The sequence below is a fragment of the Dicentrarchus labrax genome, unplaced genomic scaffold (genome assembly GCF_905237075.1).
Source record: "Dicentrarchus labrax unplaced genomic scaffold, dlabrax2021, whole genome shotgun sequence".
In the NCBI taxonomy this organism is placed as follows: domain Eukaryota; kingdom Metazoa; phylum Chordata; class Actinopteri; family Moronidae; genus Dicentrarchus; species Dicentrarchus labrax.
The window spans coordinates 3814948-3837110 of record NW_026136723.1 but is presented as its reverse complement, the minus strand read 5'-3'; the positions used below and the strand labels follow the sequence as shown (position 1 = coordinate 3837110).

At 40.0% G+C, this 22163-nt stretch overlaps 3 protein-coding genes across 3 annotated transcripts in view; all 3 read right to left on the bottom strand.

Annotated features, from left to right (window-relative positions):
• LOC127357692 (gastrula zinc finger protein XlCGF8.2DB-like) overlaps positions 1-5436 on the bottom strand; it is a 61998-nt gene extending 56562 nt beyond the window's left edge. The window contains exons 1-2 of the mRNA XM_051390045.1: positions 5394-5436; positions 2683-5333 (exon numbers count right to left, since the gene is read on the bottom strand). Coding sequence (XP_051246005.1) covers positions 4498-5333; positions 5394-5436 — 879 coding nt within the window. The 3' untranslated portion in view covers positions 2683-4497. The remainder of the gene's footprint in view (positions 1-2682; positions 5334-5393) is intronic.
• LOC127357971 (zinc finger protein 665-like) overlaps positions 1-22163 on the bottom strand; it is a 145085-nt gene that overhangs the window by 28589 nt on the left and 94333 nt on the right. The window contains 2 exon segments of the mRNA XM_051390662.1: positions 1512-1850; positions 5586-5889. Coding sequence (XP_051246622.1) covers positions 1512-1850; positions 5586-5889 — 643 coding nt within the window.
• Positions 101-1506, bottom strand: LOC127358277 (gastrula zinc finger protein XlCGF49.1-like; the record flags this gene model as incomplete). The annotated part of the gene is made up of 1 exon (XM_051391264.1): positions 101-1506. A coding segment is annotated over one exon (693 nt), but the record flags the coding sequence as incomplete, so codon positions are not given.

Below are 22163 nucleotides of genomic sequence, written 5' to 3'. Positions count from 1 at the left end.
CTAAGTTCATCATGTTCACATTAAGTCAGCTGAAGGATTTGTAGCTCAACATAGAGGTTGGTATCCTTCACGTTTGTGGAATATTTAATAAACCAGCATGTATATTTGAAAGCATTTATTAAAAAGATAAAGTATAAATACACAATATGATCAAACTACAATGCAGTAAACTAAATAACAAAAACAGAGTGGGTGTGTTGCACTGTATGTTGAGCTTGTTCAGCAGAGACAACGCTGAGTTTTAAAGGTCCTCTCTGCTGTGTGTGGTTGTGTTAAAGGCTGAGGTGATCTTATATGAACAGTGGCAAATTAAAAATAATTACTTGTACAAAGACTGTTTCTGTGTGGAACATAACATTTAACTAAGATCACCATAGCAGTGTAGAACATGAGTAACACAGTAACCTAACATAAACCATAACAAAATCACAACAATAAAACCAGATCAATACATTACATTTACAAAAGTAAAGCAGTCCGGTGCTTAGTCATGAACACAGTTAAACTGTGCGTAGCTATTTATGCCCACTATGTTCAGTGGTGTAGTGGTTCCTGGAGAAATGAGTAAACTCTTGCTGAGTTGTTAGCCAGCGATCCCGTAAGAGGAGAAAGTTGTTTTCCATTGTCACATTGTCATCACTCACTCTGATTCAGAATAGTTACAGACCTAGCCACCAGACACTGTTGTTCTGATGTCATGGTGCATCTCTGATGTCTAGTTTCTAGTCTGTAACAGCTGAACAGGATTCTTCATTTCTTGCTGCTCGTGTGAGTTCTCATGTGTCTCTGCATAGTACTTTTAATACAGAAGCTTTAACTGCAGACTGAGCTGAATGTGTGACTCCTCATGTGTAACTGCAGATTACTCTTTTGTCCAAAGCTTTTATTGCACACTGTGCAGCTGAAAGGTTTATCTCCTGTGTGAGTTCTCATGTGATCCTGCAGAGTACTTTTATATCCAAAGCTTTTATTGCAGACTGAGCAGCTAAATGGTTTCTCACCAGTATGACTTCTCATGTGTCTCTGCAGCTTACTCTTTTGTCCAAAGCTTTTATCGCAGACTGAGCAGCTAAATGGTTTCTCACCAGTATGACTTCTTATGTGTCTCTGCAGAGTACCCTTTTGACTGAAGCTTTTACTACACACTGAGCAGCTAAACGGTTTCTCACCAGTATGACTTCTCATGTGCAACTGCAGCTTACTCTTATATCCAAAGCTTTTATCGCAGACTGAGCAGCTAAATGGTTTCTCACCAGTATGACTTCTCATGTGTCTCTGCAGAGTACTCTTACGACTGAAGCTTTTGTGACACACTGAGCAACTAAATGGTTTCTCACCTGTTTGAGTTCTCATGTGTCTACATAAACCTTGTCTCCATGAAAAACATATCTTACAGACTGAACAGCTCAAAGGCTTTATATTGGTAACATCACCTGACTGAGGTTCCCTGGTCTCTTTAAAATCATTGTCTCTATCATCAGTTTCAGATTCATAAGAGTCTTCAGTCTTACCATCCGTATCAGGTTGTGAATGTTCATCTGGATCTGAGGTTCTGGCCGGTTCTGGTCCTCCACAGTCCTCTCCATCATCTGTTTCCATCTGTTCAGTTTGCCTTTGATGAAGCTGTGAGGACTGAGGTTTCTCTTCATCATCATCATCATCTTCACTCTTCACAGGGACAGGAGTGAATGTGAACCCTTGAAGCTGCTCTCCCTCCTGACTGGTCCTGACTTCCTCCTGTTCCTCTTTAATGTGTGGGGGCTCTGGGTCCTCCTGGTCCAGACTGGGTCTCCACTCCTGCTGCTGCTCAGGGGGAACCTCTTCTTTAATCACCAACAGCTGCTGGACGTCTGCAGGACACAGTAAATAAAAAAACAGATGTTATGGAAATCCTCCACTTTTTTTTTTTAAAGCCAGGCTGGTGTCTGTTGAAAACTCTAAAGGGTGTCTGGGCTACCCCCGGGATGGAGGCTGCGTTGGGGCTGTGGGTTAGAGACAGGCAGGGGCCACAATTCGTATAGCTATATCATAGTTAGCACAGAGTACCAGGAGCTGATAAGTAATAGTCATATGTAACACATTGTACCTGGTATTAATGTAATACCAGGTACAATGTGTTACAAGCAGTACCATAGCCATACCATTCAAGGCTTTAAAAACAATCAGTAAAATTAATTCTCACAGGTAACAGGGAAGGGCAAGGGTTGGTGTAATATTCAATTCAATTCACTTTCATTTGCATAACGCCAATTCATAAAAGCAGTTATCTGAGGACACTTTTCAAATAGAGCAGGTCTAGACCAAACTCCTTATAACATTTACAGAGACCCAACAGTACCACCTTGGAGACAGCGGCAAGGAAAAACTTCCTTTTAAGAGGCAGAAACATCGGACAGATCCTTCGGCTCAAGGTGGGTGGGAGAGAGAGAGAGAGAGAGACAGAGAGATGCACAACAACAGTAGCAACAACTACACTAATAGTAGTGACTGATGATGATGAACATAAAGAACAAGATGATGACGGCAGCAACGATGGAGGACAACGAGCAGTGACAATAGTAACAACAGTAACTGCAGCTATAATAATACTTATAATAATAATAATAACACTAATATCAGTGATATTAGCAATGGCAGTCAAGCAGGACCATGGCAGGAGGCTCCGCCAGGATCGATAAGAACCTGCGAGATGAGAAAGCACAAGAACTCCGGGGAAGAAGTGAAGTTAGTAACATGCATTAATGGGACATGAATGAGTGCAGAAAGAGAGAGGAAGAGAGGAGCTCAGTGCACCATGGGAAATCCCCCGATAGTCTAGGCCTATAGCAGCATAACTAAGGGATGGTTCAGGAACTATAAGCTTTATCAAAGAGGAACGTCCTACTCTAATCTAAGTTTCATTTTATTGAATGTGCACTGAATACTTTATTTGTGTCTGGGAGGATGTTTCAGGGCCACCTGCATCATGTGGAATAGGTTTTTGAAACATGTTTGGATTTAACACACAGCGTGGATTTTGACCTTTAGTAATTTTCATATACAGGGCGGAACCATTGTTGGAGTGGTTGCAGGTCGGGTCTTATAAAAAATCTGCTCTACTTTTAATTAATGAAACATATTGGTAATGTATTTAAATGTTCTGACACAACAGAACCAGTTCCTACTTCCTTGAAAGATTAAGAAGATTACAGAACATGCTCAGTGAATACTCATAGGCTACTCACAGGCTACCAGCTGCCCTCAGGAACCACGTTGGATACCCCCATGTTGCAGAGTTATAAGTCTGTAAAGTGTTTAAGAGGTAAAGAAGTTTGGCATTTCAAATGGTCGATTATATTCCCTAAAACCGGGGGCCGTGACCCCCACTATGGGTCGAAAGACCTTCTTGATTGTAAGGGGTGTAAGAAAACTTTAAAAATATACACAGCAAGCCTATATCTCAGCATTTCATTAATTTCTGTGAAGAATAAATAATATAAACCTTGAACACAAGCTATATAAACAAGCTCATCCTGCATAGGAAAAGTAAAAACAACCAACTAGAACAAGCATCAGGGAAAGGAAAACACTGAATTTGTCATAAAAGAAGCTTTTGAAGTATGTATTGCTGTTAAAAAATGATAGAAAATACAGAATACAGACAGATAATTGTATAAAAATATCAGGAAAACACAACTCTGATCAATATTCACAGCAAATATTATAAAATCTCTGGCTTTACATAAATTTCCTGCACTTATTGTGGTCACTGTTTGGGTTCATTGTTCAGTTTATCAGCTGTTCTGTACTCTTATTGTTATGCATTGAATTTAAAATTAAACATCGGCCATCGGTTTACACAATTAGTGGGAAAACAGTGCCCCAAATTATTCTTTTAAATGCACTAAAAGCCATTCCATAAAGTGCATAAAGTCCTACATACGGACTGTAGACTGAGGATTACATGATTACCAGGAACATTCCTTCCTATGACTAGTAGTAAGGGTTAGACAGGCCTAGCCTTCACCCAAGCTGGCTGGCCTAATATGCTTACTTGCTAACATTATTGGTAGCAAAATATTATCTATGGTCAATGTTAGCTTGCAAAATGACTAACATGATCCATGATACAAACTTATGTATTATGACAAACAGCGTTTATATTAGCCAACAATACATGATTTAATAGCACAAAGCTAGCAAATCAGTGTGGTTCCAAAACTCTTAGATAGGATGAAAATGACTGGTTCTGTGTAATAAATAAATACATTTAAAAGAAAAAAACATTATTCTTGTCACACCTAACAGGCTGAGCTACATATTCTGAGACTCCAACATACACCAAAATAAAAACAAAAACCGAATCATTATCCCCCTCAGGTAAAGGCTTAAATGTATCCAAGACTGACAAATGTGGCAAAAACCCCTCAAAAAACTTTGTTTTAAAGCTCCTGAACATAATATAAACCGACTAAACAGATAGATAACTTGTTGAACAGGCTCCTTTATTGCCTGCTGCTACTCATGTATTCTCATGTGTGACTGCAGATGAATCTTTTGACTGAAGCTTTTCTTGCACACTAAGCAGCTGAATGGTTTTTCACCTGTGTGAGTTCTCATGTGTGAATGCAGATGATTATTTTGACTGAAACTTTTCTTGCACACTAAGCAGTGGTAGGGTCTATCCCCTGTGTGAGTTCTCATGTGTCTCTGCACATCACTATTTTGACTGAAGCCTTTACCACACACTGAGCAGCTGAATGGTTTCTCACCTGTGTGAGTTTTCATGTGTTCAAGCAGATTATGCTTCATAGAGAAATTTTTACTGCAAACTGAGCAGCCAAAAGGTTTCTCTCCTGTGTGTGTTCTCATGTGTTCCTTCAGATGAATCTTTTGACTGAAGCTTCTGTTGCAAACTGTGCAGCTGAAGGGTTTCTCGCCTGTGTGAGTTTTCATGTGATTCTGCACAGTACGTTGTAGTGTAAAACTTTTATTGCACACTGAACAACTGAATAATTTCTCACCTGTGTGAGTTATCATGTGTTCCTGCAGATGAATCTTTTGACTGAAGCTTCTGTTGCAAACTGTGCAGCTGAAAGGTTTCTCACCTGTGTGAGTTTTCATGTGATCCTGCAGATTACGGTTTAGAGTGAAGCATTTACTGCAAACTGAGCAGCCATAAGGTTTCTCACCAGTGTGAGTTCTCATGTGTAACTGCAGATTACTCTTCTGAATAAAGCTTTTACCGCACACCGAGCAGCTGAATGGTTTCTCACCTGTGTGAGTTCTCATGTGTAACCGCAGATTACTCTTCTGAATAAAGCTTTTACCACACACTGAGCAGCTGAATGATTTCTCACCTGTGTGAGTTCTCATGTGTTCCTGCTGATCACTCTTTAGACTGAAGCGTTTACCGCACACTGAGCAGCTGAAAGGTTTGTCTTTGTGGATTTTCATGTGATAATTCAAACTTTTTCTCGATGAAAAACCTCTCTCACAAATTGAACAGCTGAAAGGCTTTTTACATCTACTATAACCCGACTGAGGTTCTGTTGTCTTCCAATCACCATCACTGACGTCAGTTTCAGACGTCTCTTCAGTCTTACCATCCGTATCAGGTTGTAAATGTTCACCTGGATCTGAGTTTCTGGCTGGCTCTGGTCCTCCACAGTCCTCTCTATCATCTGTTTCCATCTGTTCAGTTTGTCTTTGATGAAGCTGTGAGGACTGAGGTTTCTCTTCATCATCATCATCTTCACTCTTCACAGGGACAGGAGTGAATGTGAACCCTTGAAGTTGCTCTCCCTCCTGACTGGTCCCGACTTCCTCCTGTTCCTCTTTAATGTGTGGGGGCTCTGGGTCCTCCTGGTCCAGACTGGGTCTCCACTCCTGCTGCTGCTCAGGAGGAACCTCTTCTTTACTCAGCGACAGCTGCTGGACATCTGCAGGACACAGAAAATACAAATAGACGTTATGGAGAACCAACACTTTCTGTTAAATCCAGACTGGATAACTGTAGTTAGACAGAGGCTTCTTTTTTGTAACCTGCTGTAAGTCTATTATCAAATTCTTAACAGTTTGTTTTCTGGGCTCTTAGCTCGGTTAGGTTCTACAGGTATGAAATCATGAATTTGATCAATATTAATTCCAGGATGAGTCAGAACTTCCGGTGGCCTGCCTACTAGCATGGCAGCTTACAGAAGAGCTCTTGCATCAATAGAACTAATTCCCCATGATTCAAGAATATAACACAACTAAAGTGATAAAGGTAAAAAAAGGGAGAGATGGTCTACGGAGCAATACAGAACTAGAAACACACAAAGAAGACAACGTGAACGAAACTCGCAACGGTGAAAAAGGCGACAAGATGGAGGATGGGGCTGCTCTCAGCAACCTCTGTATAGTGGTGAGTGAGGTGGTGACAGAGTGCATGCGGGAGCTTAAATCAGAAACGAAAACAGAACTGACACAAAACCGACTCACTTTCCGAGATGACATGAAAGCACAACTGGATGAACTAAGAACTGAAATTAACCAGCAAATCGAAACCGCCACCGGCCAGATAGAGGTGGTAACTAAACGATTGGGATAAGTCTCGGGAAAGAGACGTGGGACATCGGAGTTAAAGACACTGATCCAACTGCTTGACAACCAGAAGTCACTCCAAGCTAAAATCACGGACTTAGAAGGCCATTCCCGACGCAACAATATACGGATTTACGGCATCCCAGAAAACGCAGAAGGCTCCTCCATGCCTCAGTTTGTGGAAAACCAGATCCATTCAGAACTGGGGGACATTACTGACCTGGACCGGGACAAGAGTCTGGGAATCGAAGGAGCACACAGAGCGCTGGGCCCGCGGCAGCCTGCAGGCACCTCACCGCACTCAATGGTGGTCCGGTTTCTACAGTTCTGTCAAAGAGAAAATCCTTAATGCTGCTTGGAAGAAAAATATTTGCGTTCAAGACAGGCGAGTGTTTTTTGACCATGATTATGCCGAGAGCATACATCAGAGGAGGAAGGAGTACACTCCGCTTCAACAAGCACTTAAGAAAAAGAAGATCCATTTCCAGAAAGCGGGGCTTTACCATGGGACCAATACCGGCGAGGAGATCCAAAGAACTCACCGTGGAAACCATAACCAACCTACTACCATGGAGCACAGCTGGGATGCGACGAGCCGGCAACGCGCACGACAACCAAGAGAGCATATGGTGATGGATGAGTAGTGAATCTTGGTTCATTATAGTTTATGTATGGACATAAAGAGCAGGATCATAGTAAAGCCTAACATTATTTCTGATAACCTAAAACTTTGGCAATAACAATAATCGATGCAAACTAAATGACATCTTAGCCACCTCATTTTCTCGTTACTTGAGGTCTGGGTTACATTTTTACGGGTACAGGAATACAGATTTAGACTTACTAATGATCATGCAGTATCACAATATACAATCGTTTAATGTTACTGGTATAAACAGTCCCATCAAAAGGAGCAAAATGATAAAGTTAAACCGGGAAAAAATTTGTGTTGCTTTCTGGTAAGAAACACATTTATCTGACTTGGAACATGAGAAACTGAAGAAAATGGGCTTCAGAAATTTCTTTTTCTGACTTCCAGTGATGCCATGGGTGGGCTTGCAGCAAAGAGACAGGATAAACCTGACCCCTCATGGGGAAAAGATGATAATAAGCCGAATCCACCGAGCCCAACTAGCAAAACCAAGGCTAGCAGCAACACGTGTCAGTCGGACTCGACGATACTGGAGGAGTTAAAAAAACTCAAGAAGAAAATCAAGACGGACAACTACACTTAATTGGCCCTTAGCCGTGTGGAACAAACTAATTCCGACATAAAAGACCAGCTGGCGGAACACGAAGAGAGAATGGGAGGACTGGGGGAGAGAGTCGGTGCGGCACATCGGTCACTGGTGGCCAAACCTAAAGATGCAACAGCTCCACCAAGATCGATTATAGTGAGATTTCTTGATGCAGCGGTGAAGGACACAGTCATAAGGCAGGCATGGAGCCAGGGGCCAGTCCTCTTTCAGGGCAAGTGCATCTACTTTGATCAGGACTACTCCCCCAATCTACAGCAGAAACCAACGAGGGTCCGAGAAGTTATCAAACAGCTTAAAAAGATGGACATGCAGGCGAACAGTCTGTACCCAGCACAACTGAGAGTGTTGCTGAACACAGGGGAGAAGACCTTCACATCACTAACGAGTGCCGCGGTGTTGCTGAAGGAGCTTGGGGTCGACGTGCACTGTGGGGAGAGGGAGCGCATCGAGGAGGAGCTGAAGGATGGATGGAGGAGTCAAGAGAGGAGAAAGAAGGGAGTGTTTCTGTCACAAGCTGATCTCAGGGCCCTCCTGTAGGAGGAGGACTAAAGAGAATCTACCATTAAGATGGATAAAAAGTTTGTTTCAACTAAACCAGTGGTAAGGTTATATAAATAACGGACCTATAGGAATACCATAAGCGTCACTAACGTACACATATAAATAACATATATTGTTGTCACATCATAAGGTAATGTGTTAGATAGTCAGAAGGAGGATATGCTGGAGTACATGAGTGGTATACACTCATCCGGACCTTTTTTACATGTTAGTGTAATATTGATCACACTTGCACTGTGTGTGCTTATTCCCCACAGAGAGGGTAGGTCACACCTCTCTGCCCCAATATCACCAGGGAGCTAGCGCAGCCACAGTTCACCCACTGCGTCAGGTTGATGAGGTGGAAGTTCAGTTCTGTGTTATATACAGTGTTCTTTGTTTTTTGTTTTTCCTGACACATGTTACAGGCATTGTTTTGTTAATGATTAGATTCACTTTGACATCCAAGTGTAAACAGGTAGGGAGCAATATCGTAAGATTATACGAAGTCCATGGCTGAGCTGAATTTCATAACTTATAATATAAGAGGAAATAATAATCCGATCAAAAGGAAAAAGATTTTGGGACAATTAAAGAAGTTACACTGCTCTAATTCAGGAAACACACCTGTCTGGGACTGAGCATTTAAAACTGAGGAGAGATTGGGTGGATCAGGTTTATAGTGCATCATATGGGAGGAAAAAGAAGAGAGGGGTTGCTATACTATTTAATAAATCGGTGTACTACAACAATGAGAAAATCTTTCAAGACGACGAAGGCCGGTATGTTATGGTGATAGGCACAATTGTGGGAATAAAGATAACCATACTTAACGTGTATGCCCCAACTGAAGATTGCCCACATTTTATCAAAAAAGTTGCAACTCTACTAGCAGATAAAAGTGAGGGTATTATACTAGTGGGTTAAGGGTTACCTCAAGGGCCATGTTGATAGTAGGAAATATAGAATTCCCACCTTCCGTATGGGATAGAGGGTTTAGAAGGTGGGCCGATAAAGGTCTCTGTACAATTCATCAACTTTTTAAAGAAACTTCAAGCACAATTTGACCTCCCATCAAAGGATTTGTATGGGTACCTCCAGATAAGACACTATATCACAAGCCATAAGGAAAGGGAGCTGGTCAGCAAAAACCCAAATGAAATAGAAGAGTACTTTATTAGTGTTCTGGAGAGGCATTTCCCAACGAAAAAACACATATCTAATATATATAAAAGGTTAACGACTGGCACTTCACAAAACACAGACTACATTAAGGAAAAATGGGAATTAGAACTGAATGTTATAATTAAAGATTCTACATGGATGGACATATGGACAAGTTGTCATAAGGGAATTAGTAGCCAACTGTGGAAAAAAATTTGACTGGAAGGTAAAGATCAGATTTTTTAATACTCCCTTCATCATCTCTTCATACGTGAAAAACCCCAATGTGGCACTATGTTGGCGAAAATGTGGAAATATTGGAGACACCACACACGTTTTTTGGGATTGTGCGGCAATACAAGGATTTTGGGATAATGTTAAAAGGAAATTGATATTATTTTGGTGGTAGATGTCACTCCAGAACCAATGCTGTTTTTGTTGGGAGCCATACCCAAAGACCTATATAATGCAGATCAGTGATATATTCTGAGGATTCTTTTATTAGTAGCAAAGAAAATGATTACAGTGAACTGGAGGGATGTAAAACCGCCAACAATAGGCCAATGGGTCCAGAGACTGAAAAATGTATACAGGATGGAGCGGATGATGGCAAGTCTGCAGCTGACTATGGACACTTTTGTGCAAAGATGGACTTGTATTTTAAGGTACCTGGGGGTCTGATGGATGGATGATGTGACGGAGTACTGAGTACGGATTTACTCCTCTGCCTGTTGTTGTTATTGTTGTTGTTACTATTATTAATATTATAACTATTCTATTTTTATTTCATTTATCTTATTTATCTTTTTTTTTAGGCACCTATTTCTATTTTGCTTCATATTTACTTATCTAATCTTTTCTTTTTCTTTTCTTTTTGTTTATTCTTATTGTAACCTATATTGCCTGTCATTTGTTTATTACATTTATATATCTGTCAGGAAATGTTATGTAAAACGATTAATGATTCTGTAAATAATGTTATAAAGAGTTCGGTCTAGACCTGCTCTATTTGAAAAGTGTCCTGAGATAACTTCTGTTATGAATTGGCGCTTTACAAATAAAATTGAACTGAATTGAATTGAAATTAAAATGTTTAAATAAAAAGTTCTAAAAAAAAAAAGGAAATTCCCTTTTCTCTTCCCATAGATCTGGGAACGTAAGAGGTGTTGCTATACTGATTTCAAATTCTGTATCCTTTGAACTTGTCTCAGAACATAAAGACAAAGAAGGTAGATACATTCTAATAAGGGGCAAACTGGAACATAAAGAAGTTACTTTGTGTAATGTTTACGCCCCACCGGGTAGTGATCTCACGTTCTTCAAGAAGGTATTCAGTCTGATTGCAGCAGAAACATATGGCACACTTATTTGTGCAGGAGACTTCAATATACTTTTGAACCCCAGACTAGAAACAACTAATAGAATGAGGAAAAAGAGTCTCATAGAAAAACGAATAAACAAGATGCTGCAGGAATTAGGACTGATAGATATCTGATAGCGGCACCTACACCAATCTGATAAAGAATTCACATTTTACTCGGCAAGACATAATATTTACTCAAGAATCGACTACTTTTTAGACTATCATAAAGTGAAAGACCGCACAATTGGACAGAGGGACATTACTGATCATTCTGGATTAAACCTGAAAATACATTTAGATGGGAAACCAAAAACTACTCTATGGAGACTAATGGCTAGCTAAGCGCTAGCTTTGGTTAATGTGTTTGTGTTAATATTAAAATCATTCAGCTTTAAATTGTTTGCTTGTTAGCCACGGTTAGCAACCAACCAGTCTAGCGTTGTAGTAGTTGTTGTTATACGTCATCTAGCACGCGCCAGTAAATGTCCCATGCTGCGTTCATAAAATAAGATAAGAAAACTTTTATTTGTCCCGCAATGGGGAAATTGCAGTTTGCAACAACATACAGAAAGGGCAGAATAAGAGATAACAAGAGCAAAGAGTAGCTTATAAAAGATAATAATTAAATAAAGTAGCATTGCACAGACTGGTGTCAAACTGGTGTCTTGAAGGTTTTACACCTTGTGGTGTAATACTATTGCACATATTAAGAGTGTTCGTTGTGGAGTCTAACAGCAGCAGGAAGGAAAGACCTTCTATATCTTTCCTTCACACATCGAGGGTGAAACAGTCTGTCACTGAAGCTGCTCCTCAGTTCTGTTAGGTCACCGTGCAGGGGGTGGGACTCATTGTCCAGCATGGATGACACTTTAGCCAGGACTCTCCTGTCACCCACCTCCCTCACTGAGTCCAAAGGGCAGCCCAGGACAGAGCTTGACTTCCTGATGATCTTATCCAGCCTCTTCCTCTCCCTCTCTGTGATGCCACTGTTCCAGCAGACCACTCCGTACAGGATGGCTGATGCCACTACAGAGTCATAGAAGGTCTTCAGGAGTGCCCCTTTCACTCCATGCAGGCTTAAAAATGCTGAAGCCTACAGAACAAACATCGGTTATAAAAACCCGAAACCGATAATTCCCGATATTAAATTTTTTAGTGAATAGGATCAGAATCAGAATCAGAAATACTTTAATAATCCCTGCAGGGAAATTTCTTTTAGGGGGGAGGAGGAAAAGGGGGAGCAACAAGAGGAGAGGGGAGGAGAAAAAAGCAGCTCCCAGACTCTGCTCCTGTGGGGGAGTACAGTGTGGGACTGGGAAAAAACCTCAGCAACATAAGCACACTTTACAACATAAGAACTCAAAACAACTTGCACCAGGGGAGGTGGGAAAGGGGGGTGGAGGCGTACCAGTGCAGACAGGCAGCCACGGTGCAGCCAGCTTCGTTGCAGCCAGCTTCGTTGCAGCCAGCGGAACCCCACATGTCGCACTGGGGGTAAAAAGCGGCGAGGGGGGGGTACAGGGGTGTGTTGCATATGCGCATGTTGAAATTGAAAAAAGTTTGACACGGGAAAGGAGAACAACAGAGCAAGGAACAGGAACAGAGCAAGTGCGGCATTGTTTGTTTTTTATCTGTGAAGTATCACAGTACACATGAAGATTTAATGCAAAAATAGGTTCAAATTAGCTATGCAGATGTATTTTCTTGTTTATAAGCTAAACTAAATAAAGTATATTTTTTATCATGATGTCATCATGTAATAATTGATATATTATGGGTCTGTGTGTGAGTAAGAGAGAGGGAAGGAGAAAGGGGTGTGAGAGATGTGTTGAATGCCAGTACAGGCTATTGGTTATATAAATAAACCTCCAATATAATTGGTAAGGTTATGTATAAACATAGTATTGTTGAAACTCAATTTTGCTCTTATGTTTCTGTCTGAGAACAGAGAAGGAAAGACTAGAAATAAGAGACAGAGAGCGAGACGAGAGAGAAGAGACAAGAGACAGAGAGAAGAGACGAGAGACAGAGAGAAGAGATGAGAGAGAAGACAGAGAAAAGAGATGAGAGAGAAGACAGAGACCAGAGAGACAAAAAATGTTAGCTCACACACAAAAAAAGAAAAGTTGATACTGAATGCCGTGTTTTCAACAAGACATGGACTGCTAAATATTTATTTACAGAAGTCAAAGGTAAAGCCGTGTGCTTAGATTGTGGTACACAGGTCGCTGTGTTAAAGGATTACAATTTGAATTGCCTCAACGTGACCAAACATGAGGAGAAATACAAGAAATTGTCTGATCACGAGCGCGCAAGGAAGTTAGATGCTTTGCTAGCTAAGCTGCAAAATCAACAAGGACTTTTTAAACTTTGCCCCTCCAGAGATGCAGCTGACAAGACAAGTGATGTCATATCCCACAAAATCACAAAGAAAAAGTAAACCATTTTGTGACGGAGAGTTTATTAAGGAGTGTTTGTTCGACTCTGCAGCACTAATATGCCTGGAGAAAAAAAAAAAAGAGCATTTGAGAACGTGCCCCACTCCCGACGTACTGTAACAAGGAGGGTGAGGACATCGCAGGAAATCTGGAGCTTCAGCTGAAGAACAGAGCGGTCAACTTTAACTATTTTTCCCTGGCTTTGGATGAGAGCTGTGATGTACGTGACACTGCCCAGCTACTTATCTTCTTACGTGGAATAACTACAGACTTTAAAATCACAGAGGAGCTGGCAGCCATGCAGTCAATGAAAGACTGGGAGTGATTTGTTCACGGAGGTAAATGCGTGTTTGGACAAGTTGGGACTGAAATGGGACAAGCTGGCAGGTGTGACAACGGATGGTTGTCCAAAAATGTTGGACTTTTGAAGAAAATGCAGGAAAAAGTGACAGAAATGAGCCCTGAGCAGAAATTGACATTTTTGCATTGTATTATACATCAGGAAGTGTTGTGTAAGTCAGTGTTAAAAATGAACCATGCTGTTGATGTTGTTACTAAAATAATTGACTTCATCAGGGCAAGAGCATTGAATCACAGACAGTTTGTTGCACTTTTGGAGGAAGATGAGACTGAACATTGTGACATAAGCTACCACACAGCTCAGGTGGCTCAGCCTGGACAAAGTGCTGAAAAGTGTCTGGGACCTGAGAGAAGAGATTCGCGTGGTCTGTGTGAAGAAAGGAAATTACATCCCCCAGCTTTCAGATGCAGACCGGATGGCAGACCTTGGTTTTGCTGTAGATGTGACTGCATTAATGAATTAACTAAATGTCAAACTGCAACGCAAGGGTCTTTTTGTTCATGAAATGTTCAGCGCAGTGAAAGCTTTCATGAGAAAGTTGCAGCTTCTCTCAAGCCAAATAGAGGACAACATTCTCACCCACTTAACACTGAAGGAAGCCACACCATCAGCTGATCACCTCCACAGGTGCTCATCCATGTTAGAAGCACTGCATGGTGAGTTTTCAAGACGATTTTAAGACTTTAAAACAGCTGAGAGTGAAATGCACATGGTTTCTTCTCCCTTCACCTGCAGTGTGGACAATTCACCCAGTGATGTCCAGATAGAACTCATTGACCTGCAGTGTGACACACTTCTGGCAGAGTGCTTTAGGTCAGTCTCACTGCTTGAGTTTTACTCTTCCCTCAAAGAAGAGAACTTTCCACACATGAGGAGGCATGCTCAGAAGATTCTAGTCCTCTTTGGATCTACCTACGTATGTGAACAGACACTCTCAATGATGAAGTTCAACAAATCCAGATACAGATCCTCAATCACTGATGATCACCTCTCACCTGTCCTTCGCATATCCACCTCAGACATTCAGCCAAATTTCAATGCACTTGTTCAAGCCCAAGACAGACTGGATTTTTCCCACTGAACAAGTAAAATGAACTGAAAAACACTAAAAGCACTTATTGCTTTTTGTATAAAGTTGAGCAATTGGTTATCTTTAACATACTGCAAAACACCTTTTCAGTATTTGTGAACATTAATATGTTAAAAATAAAATGAAACACTGGTGTAATTATTGTTTTTGCTTTTACTGTTCATTATATCTATAGGAGTATTTTCCTATTTGACCAACACCACAATTTCATATATTTATATACATATTTACAGAATATCCTTATTCTTCTGATTACCAGTAGCGGTTAATCAAAATATATAATTTACTGCTTTTTACAATGGGAGAAACATTTATATTGAGTAGAATTGAGTTCAAGTTATTGTTGGTTCGGCCCTCCAACACAGTTCAGGTTTCTCATGTGGCCCCTTGTAAAAATTAATTGCCCACCCCTGATCTAAAGCCTGCCTTAGAGGGAAAATCATAGCTAAGTCTGCAAGACTAAAACAGATTAAAGCTGAAAAGTTGCTAGGCCTAACTAAAGAACTTGGAACAAGTGCACAGTATCTGTAAAGGCGTCGATATACTTGAAAAAATTAGACCAGTTAAGCAGGAGATCGACAAGATTCTTAGTGAGGAAATTGAGAAAAAACGTATTCATGAAGCAAAGCTATTATGAGGCGGGTCCTAAAGCATCTAAACTACTTTCATGGAATCAACAAGCAGAAAGTACAGTTCACAGAATCAGGGATCCCTTAACAAATAAGGTAACTACTAAATTAAAGGGTATTCAGAAAGCATTTGAAACATACTACAAATCATATACACAGTCTGATAAGGCAGACGAGTCAACAATTCAAACATTTCTGACCTCATTAGAGCTCGCCTCTATCGGCAAAGAACAATATGAAAAACTTTTGTCGGAAATCTCAACACAAGAAACTGGTGCAATTTCGGGCCTCAGGACTAACAAATCGGCGTGCTGTGATGGATTCCCATCAGAATGGTATAAATGTATGAAAGAGTCATTGCTGCCCTTGTTAAAATCCTCTTTTAATTATATACTTAAGGGAGGAGCCCTCCCATTATTATGGAGGGAAGCATTTATATCAGTCATACCAAAAGAGGGAAAAGATAAAACAGAATGTAAGAACTACAGTCAGATATAATGCAGATTATAAATTATATGCAGCCATATTGGCCAGGAGATTGGATACAGTGATGCCTTTCCTGATAGATGAGGACCAGATTGGCTCTGTAACAAACAGGCAAACACATGACAACAGAAGGAGAGTCCTCCATATTATTAATCACATTTCTGATACAAAATTAATTCAACTACCACAGAGTCCTGCCACCTTCAGAGGATTTCTGATGACCTGCTGTGGTCGGGTGTATCAGCAGGGTGAGGAGACAGTACTGGGCTGTGGTGGGGAACCATGTGCAGCTCAATGTGACAAAGACAAAGGAACTGGTTGTGGACCTGAGGAAGGCCAAGGCTCCTCTGACCCCTGTTTCCATCCAGGGGGTCAGTGTAGACACTGTGGAGGACTACGGCTACCTGGGAGTTCACAGTGACAATAAACTGGACTGGGCTAAGAACTCTCTACAGGAAGGGCCAAAGCTGTCTCTATTCTCTGAGGATGTTCTCTGAGTGTGTGGTGGTCAGTGCTATCCTGTCTGCGCTTGTCTGGGGGCAGCAGGTTGAGGGTATTGGACACTAACAGACTCTGATCCACAAGGCCAGTGACGCTGTGGGAGTGGATGCTTCATACCATGTTGGACAAGGTCTCCCACCCACTCCACAATGAACTGTTCAAACACAGGAGGACTCTCAGAGACTGATTCCACCGAGCTGAACCTCAGGAAGTCATTCCTGCCTGTGAAACTCTTAAACTCCTCCCTCAGAGAGTCTTTAAACTAACTTAAATATCAATCTGATCAATGTGCACTACTCAACCTTAACATTACCGGTACTATTATTTATTACTATTTACTGTTGATCAATTACATTTCTATATTATATTATTATATACTGTAGCACAATAATAAAATTTGGACCATTAAAATATGTATTAAATTACAATATCTACTAAAAAATAAGGTGGGAATATACATATGTATATATATTTCTTAGATTTTTCTATTTATATTGTGTGAGATATTGTAATATAACTTAATATTTTTATTGTCCGCATTATTATTATCATTATTATTTCTATTTCTTTTATGTCTTGTGTGATCTTCCTTGGGATCAATAAAGTACTTCAGGAAACTATAATGACCCTGTCTCTTTCTCTCAGTTCACAGTTGTAGATTTATTGATGCACCACAGAGCGTCTCTGATAAAAGTTAACTGACACTGACTAACAACAGTTTGAGTAGCTACAGTCGTACAGAGCGGGAAGCGAGATCTGATCACAATAAGTCAGTGAGACACATTTTAATACCTGCTGTAAATTTAAGTTTTGTTTAATATCACATATTGGATCATTTTGTGGGGCCAAAAAAAACGATACTGGCAATGTCATTAAAATGTTTTTATATCCTATGAACTCTTGACAGAAGAATAAGCCACTATAAACCTATAAAAAGGGCCTTCAGTCTTTTAATTAAATCAATAAATAAATACATTCACCAGAATGATACAAACACTTATATCAGCACTAAAATCAAAAGTAAAACATTGTGATGAAGTTTGTTCTGACGTTTCCTTCCTGGAAATGATTTAGTCCGATTAAGAAAAGACATTAAAAATTTAAAATAAAAGTTAATTAATCTAAATATTATCGAAATCACAATTTACAAATACATTTTTTAAATAAAAATAAAACGTGACAAAACATGTTCGTTTTAAATTGATTTGTGATAATAATAATGATATTAATAATAATAATAATAAATAACAGTCGCTATGTCAGTTCTTTACTTTCCTCCAGAATGATGAACTCATCAGAATCAAATAACAGAATAAAACACTGAATTTGTGAAAAGAGAGGCATATAAAGTAGTTAATTAGATACATAATACAGACAGAAAATTGTCTAAAAAAGTTCCCTAAAATATCAAAAAAACTTACCTCTAATCAATATTTAATAATCTGCTCAAAATTCATCCAGATCACTAATTATTGAGGTTAACTGTTCTCCACTGTAAATAATGTGTAATATGAAATATCCATAAAATATCTCCCTTAGTCAGTTTACTCAATAATACGAAGACGTTGTGTTTTATTTTAAAACTGGACCCAAAGTATCCAGATAAACAGTGAAATGTGTTTGTGAACAGATTTGAGGAGAGAAATAGTCAACAACAGAATCTGGATCCATATCTGATCAGCACTGTTTGACAGTTTGATCTGAGTTTGGTTGAGCTGGACGGACTCACTGAGAATGAGCTGTCAATCACAAGGTAGCCCCGCCCTAAAGCATACCCTGCTTTATGGTCTGTTTTACTGTAAATGGGACCATCAGTTACTAAATGAACATCATGCTGTATGGAAGAAGACTGAAACTAGAGACTGAGACCAGAAACTCATCAGGAAACTGTTTACTGAGCTCATCAATCAACTTCTCCATAAGACTCCATACTATCAGAGAGGAGCTGCCCCCTGCTGGCTGTTAGAGACACTGCAGGTTAAACACACTTCCGCGTTGACCTCACTTCACAGACCCGGAAGTTCTGTCCATTAAATAAACTGTCAAAGTTATGAGCAGAGTGAACAGTGAGAGAAGAAGCAGTACAGGGAACCAACCTGTTCCTGCACTATCACTACTTTTCCTTTGAGTCCATTGTGCTGATCATCCTGTTACTGCAGTAAAGGCTGTGAATACTACTTCCAGCTCAGAGTGTGAACAGTGAGAGAAGAAGCAGTACAGTGAACCAACCTGCTCTGTGTAACCGAAGTTGAGGGTTGAAAACAGCGTCCAGTAGTTTCCGTTGTCGCTCGTTCTCCTCTTTTGAACGACAAAGTTCCTCCTCGTACTCTGCTATCGTTCTTTCAAACAGCCCAAATATCTCTTCAGCAGCCGCAGTTAGTCGCTGCTTCACCAACGCTCTCAGCATTTGGACTTTACACATTTTCACACAATCACACAAACTCCGTCAAAAACACTGTTTGCTCTCCATCAAACAGTCACTCTGACTAGCGCTGTGTTGCTAAGCTCCGCTCTGTTTACAGCTAGCATGCTAAGCTAACTTCTGTAGCTTTGTAGGCTACCGGGAGATGAGTCAGCGGGAAAACATTCCGAAAAACGGTGAACAGCACAAAGTCCATTCAGACAGCTTTATCCGGACATACGGAGGCTCGGATGGCTCATTACTGTGGATGTCACACACACTTTCTCAGCACGACAACGGGACACGTTGTTACTGGACGCCATCTTGTTCCACTCTGAACCCGGACAATCATTTCCGGTGCATGAGAATTTCTGGGATTAAGAAAATAAAAGCCCAGGTCGAGAGTCATTGTAATGCTCCATTATTTTTATTATGGAATATATCAACAATACTCAAATTCAGTATATAATTAATATTAACGTAACTGTTATATATTATTTTATAGTTGTTATATTATGAGCTCCGAGCATCTGATTGTATATCATTTTTATATACCGTAAGGTGAATATTGACCCTTGACCCTTCTTACAGCAGCAGTATGAGCCTAAAATAAATAGAGGTTTCTGTGATTTAATGTCAATAAATTGATCAATATGATGCTGAAATAACAACATCATGATGGTGATTTGTAAAAAGTCTACAAGCAAACAACTTTTAAAATGCTTGTTTTCTGAATGGAGTTTGGTTGATCAGGACTGGAATCAAGTAACAGACACAGATTTACTAACTTCCTCTTTCTTTTTTCTTAATATTTTTTTCAATATTTTTTTTGTTTTTTTACTGTTACGAGCTATGAATAATGCAGTTTAAACAAACTCTTGATTTGTGTTTTAAAGGTCCACTGTGTAACATTCAGGAGGATCTATTAACAGAAATTGAATAAAGCATTAATTGTATGTTTTCATTTGTGCATAATTATCTGAAAATAAGAATTGTTGTGTTTTTGTTACCTTTGAATGAGCTTTTTATATCTAAAGACGCCAGAGGTCACCTTCCCTTGAGTCCGCCATGTGTCTACAGTAGCCCAGAAGGTGTCGGGTAAAAACAGCTGCTAAAAAACATCCTTAAAAATACTTTTTGAATCAATGATTGAGGTCCTGGGACAAGACACACCCAATTATATACTACAGTGGTTCCCAAACTTATTCATTAAGGGGCCCTTTTCTATCATTAAGTAAACTGATGACTAAGAACATGCCTCTAAGAGACATATTTTATGGATATTTCATATTATTTCTACCGAATACAGAGAGTCAGACCCTCATAAAACTGGTGCCTGTAATGTTCAATTCAATTCAATTCAATTCAGTTTTATTTGTATAGCGCCAATTCATAACAGAAGTTATCTCAGCACACTTTTCAAATAGAGCAGGTCTAGACTGAACTCTTTATAACATTATTTACAGAGACCCAACAGTACCACCATGAGCAAGCACTTGGCGACAAGGGCAAGGAAAAACTGCCTGTTAAAAGGCAGAAACCTAGGACAGATCCTTCGGCTCTAGGTGGGTGATTGTCTGTCTCGACCAGTTGGGGTGAGAGAGGGAGAGAGAGAGAAAGAGAGACACAGAGAGAGAGACAGAGAGACAGACAGACAGACAGACAGGTGCACAACAACAACAGTATTGTCAATGGCAATCTAGCAGGACCATGGCAGGAGGCTCCACCAGGATCGATAAGAACCTGCGAAACAAGAAAGCACAAGAACTCCGGCGAAGAAGTGAAGTTAGTAACTTGCATTAATGGAACATGAATGAGTGCAGAAAGAGAGAGGAAGAGAAGGATGTGGAGAGGGTGTCTGCCTTCCGAACCCAAACTGGAAGCTGGTTCCACAGGAGAGGAGCTTGGTAACTGAAGGCTCTGGCTCCTGTTCTACTTTTAGAGACTATAGGAACCACAAGCAGCCCAGCATTCAGAGAACGTAGTGTTCTAGTGGGGTAATAGGGTACTATGAGCTCTTTAAGATATGAAGGGGCCTGACCATGAAGAGCTTCATAGGTGAGGAGGAGGATTTTAAATTCTATTCTACATTTCACAGGGAGCCAATGCAGAGAAGCTAGTACAGGAGAGATGTGATCTCTTTTTCTAGTTCCTGTCAGTACTCGTGCTGCAGCGTTCTGAATTAATTTTAATGGACTTATTGGGGCAACCTGATAATAAAAAGTTGCAGTAATCCAGCCTTAAAGTAACAAATGCATGGATTAGTTTTTCTGCATCTGTCTGTGATAGTATGTGTCTAATTTTTTTAATATTACGTAAATGAAAGAAGGCAGTCCTGGAGGTCTGCTTTATGTGGGAGTTAAATGACAAATCCTGATCAAAGATAACTCCAAGATTCCTGACAGTGGTGCTAGAGGCCAAAGTAATGCCATCTAGAGTAACTATATCTTTAGACAGTGAGTCTCTAAGGTTTTTGGGGCCAAGAACAAGAATTTCGTTTAAAATCAGAAAATTGCAGCTCATCCAGGATTTTATGTCCTTCAGACATGTTTGTAATTTAGATAATTGATTAATTTCATCGGGCTTGATCGATAGATATAACTGCATATCATCTGCATAACAGTGAAAGTTAATGGAGTGATTCCTAATAATGCTGCCTAAAGGGAACATATATAAAGTAAATAGTATTGGTCCAAGTACAGAACCTTGTGGAACTCCATGACTAACTGTAGCATTTATTGAAGATTCATTATTAACATGTACAAACTGCGAACGATCTGATAAATATGACTTAAACCAGCTTAGTGCAGTTCTTTTAATGCCAATTTGATGCTCAAGTCTCTGTAAAAGAATATCATGGTCAATGGTGTCAAATGCAGCACTAAGATCTAATAATTCAGTACAGAGACAAGTCCATTGTCAGAAGTAATCAGAAGGTCATTATTAACTTTAACCAGAGCTGTCTCTGTGCTGTGATGAACTCTAAATCCTGACTGAAAATCCTCAAATAAACTATTTTTATGTAAAAAGTCACACAACTCTTCGGTGACTACTTTCTCCAGAATCTTAGAGAGGAAGGGGAGGTTAGAGATTGGTCTATAGTTGGCTAAAACCCCTGGGTCAAGAGTGGGCTTTTTAAGAAGGGGTTTAATTACAGCTACTTTAAAGGACTGTGGTACATATCCTGATAATAAAGAAAGATTAATCATATCCAGTAAAGAAGTGCCAATTAAGGGTACGACTTCTTTAAGCAGTCTAGTTGGGATCGGGTCTAACAGACAGGTTGATGGCTTTGATGAAAAAATTATTGAAGTTAACTGATGAAGATCGATAGCAGAAAAACAGTCTAAATATATATCTGAGTTTA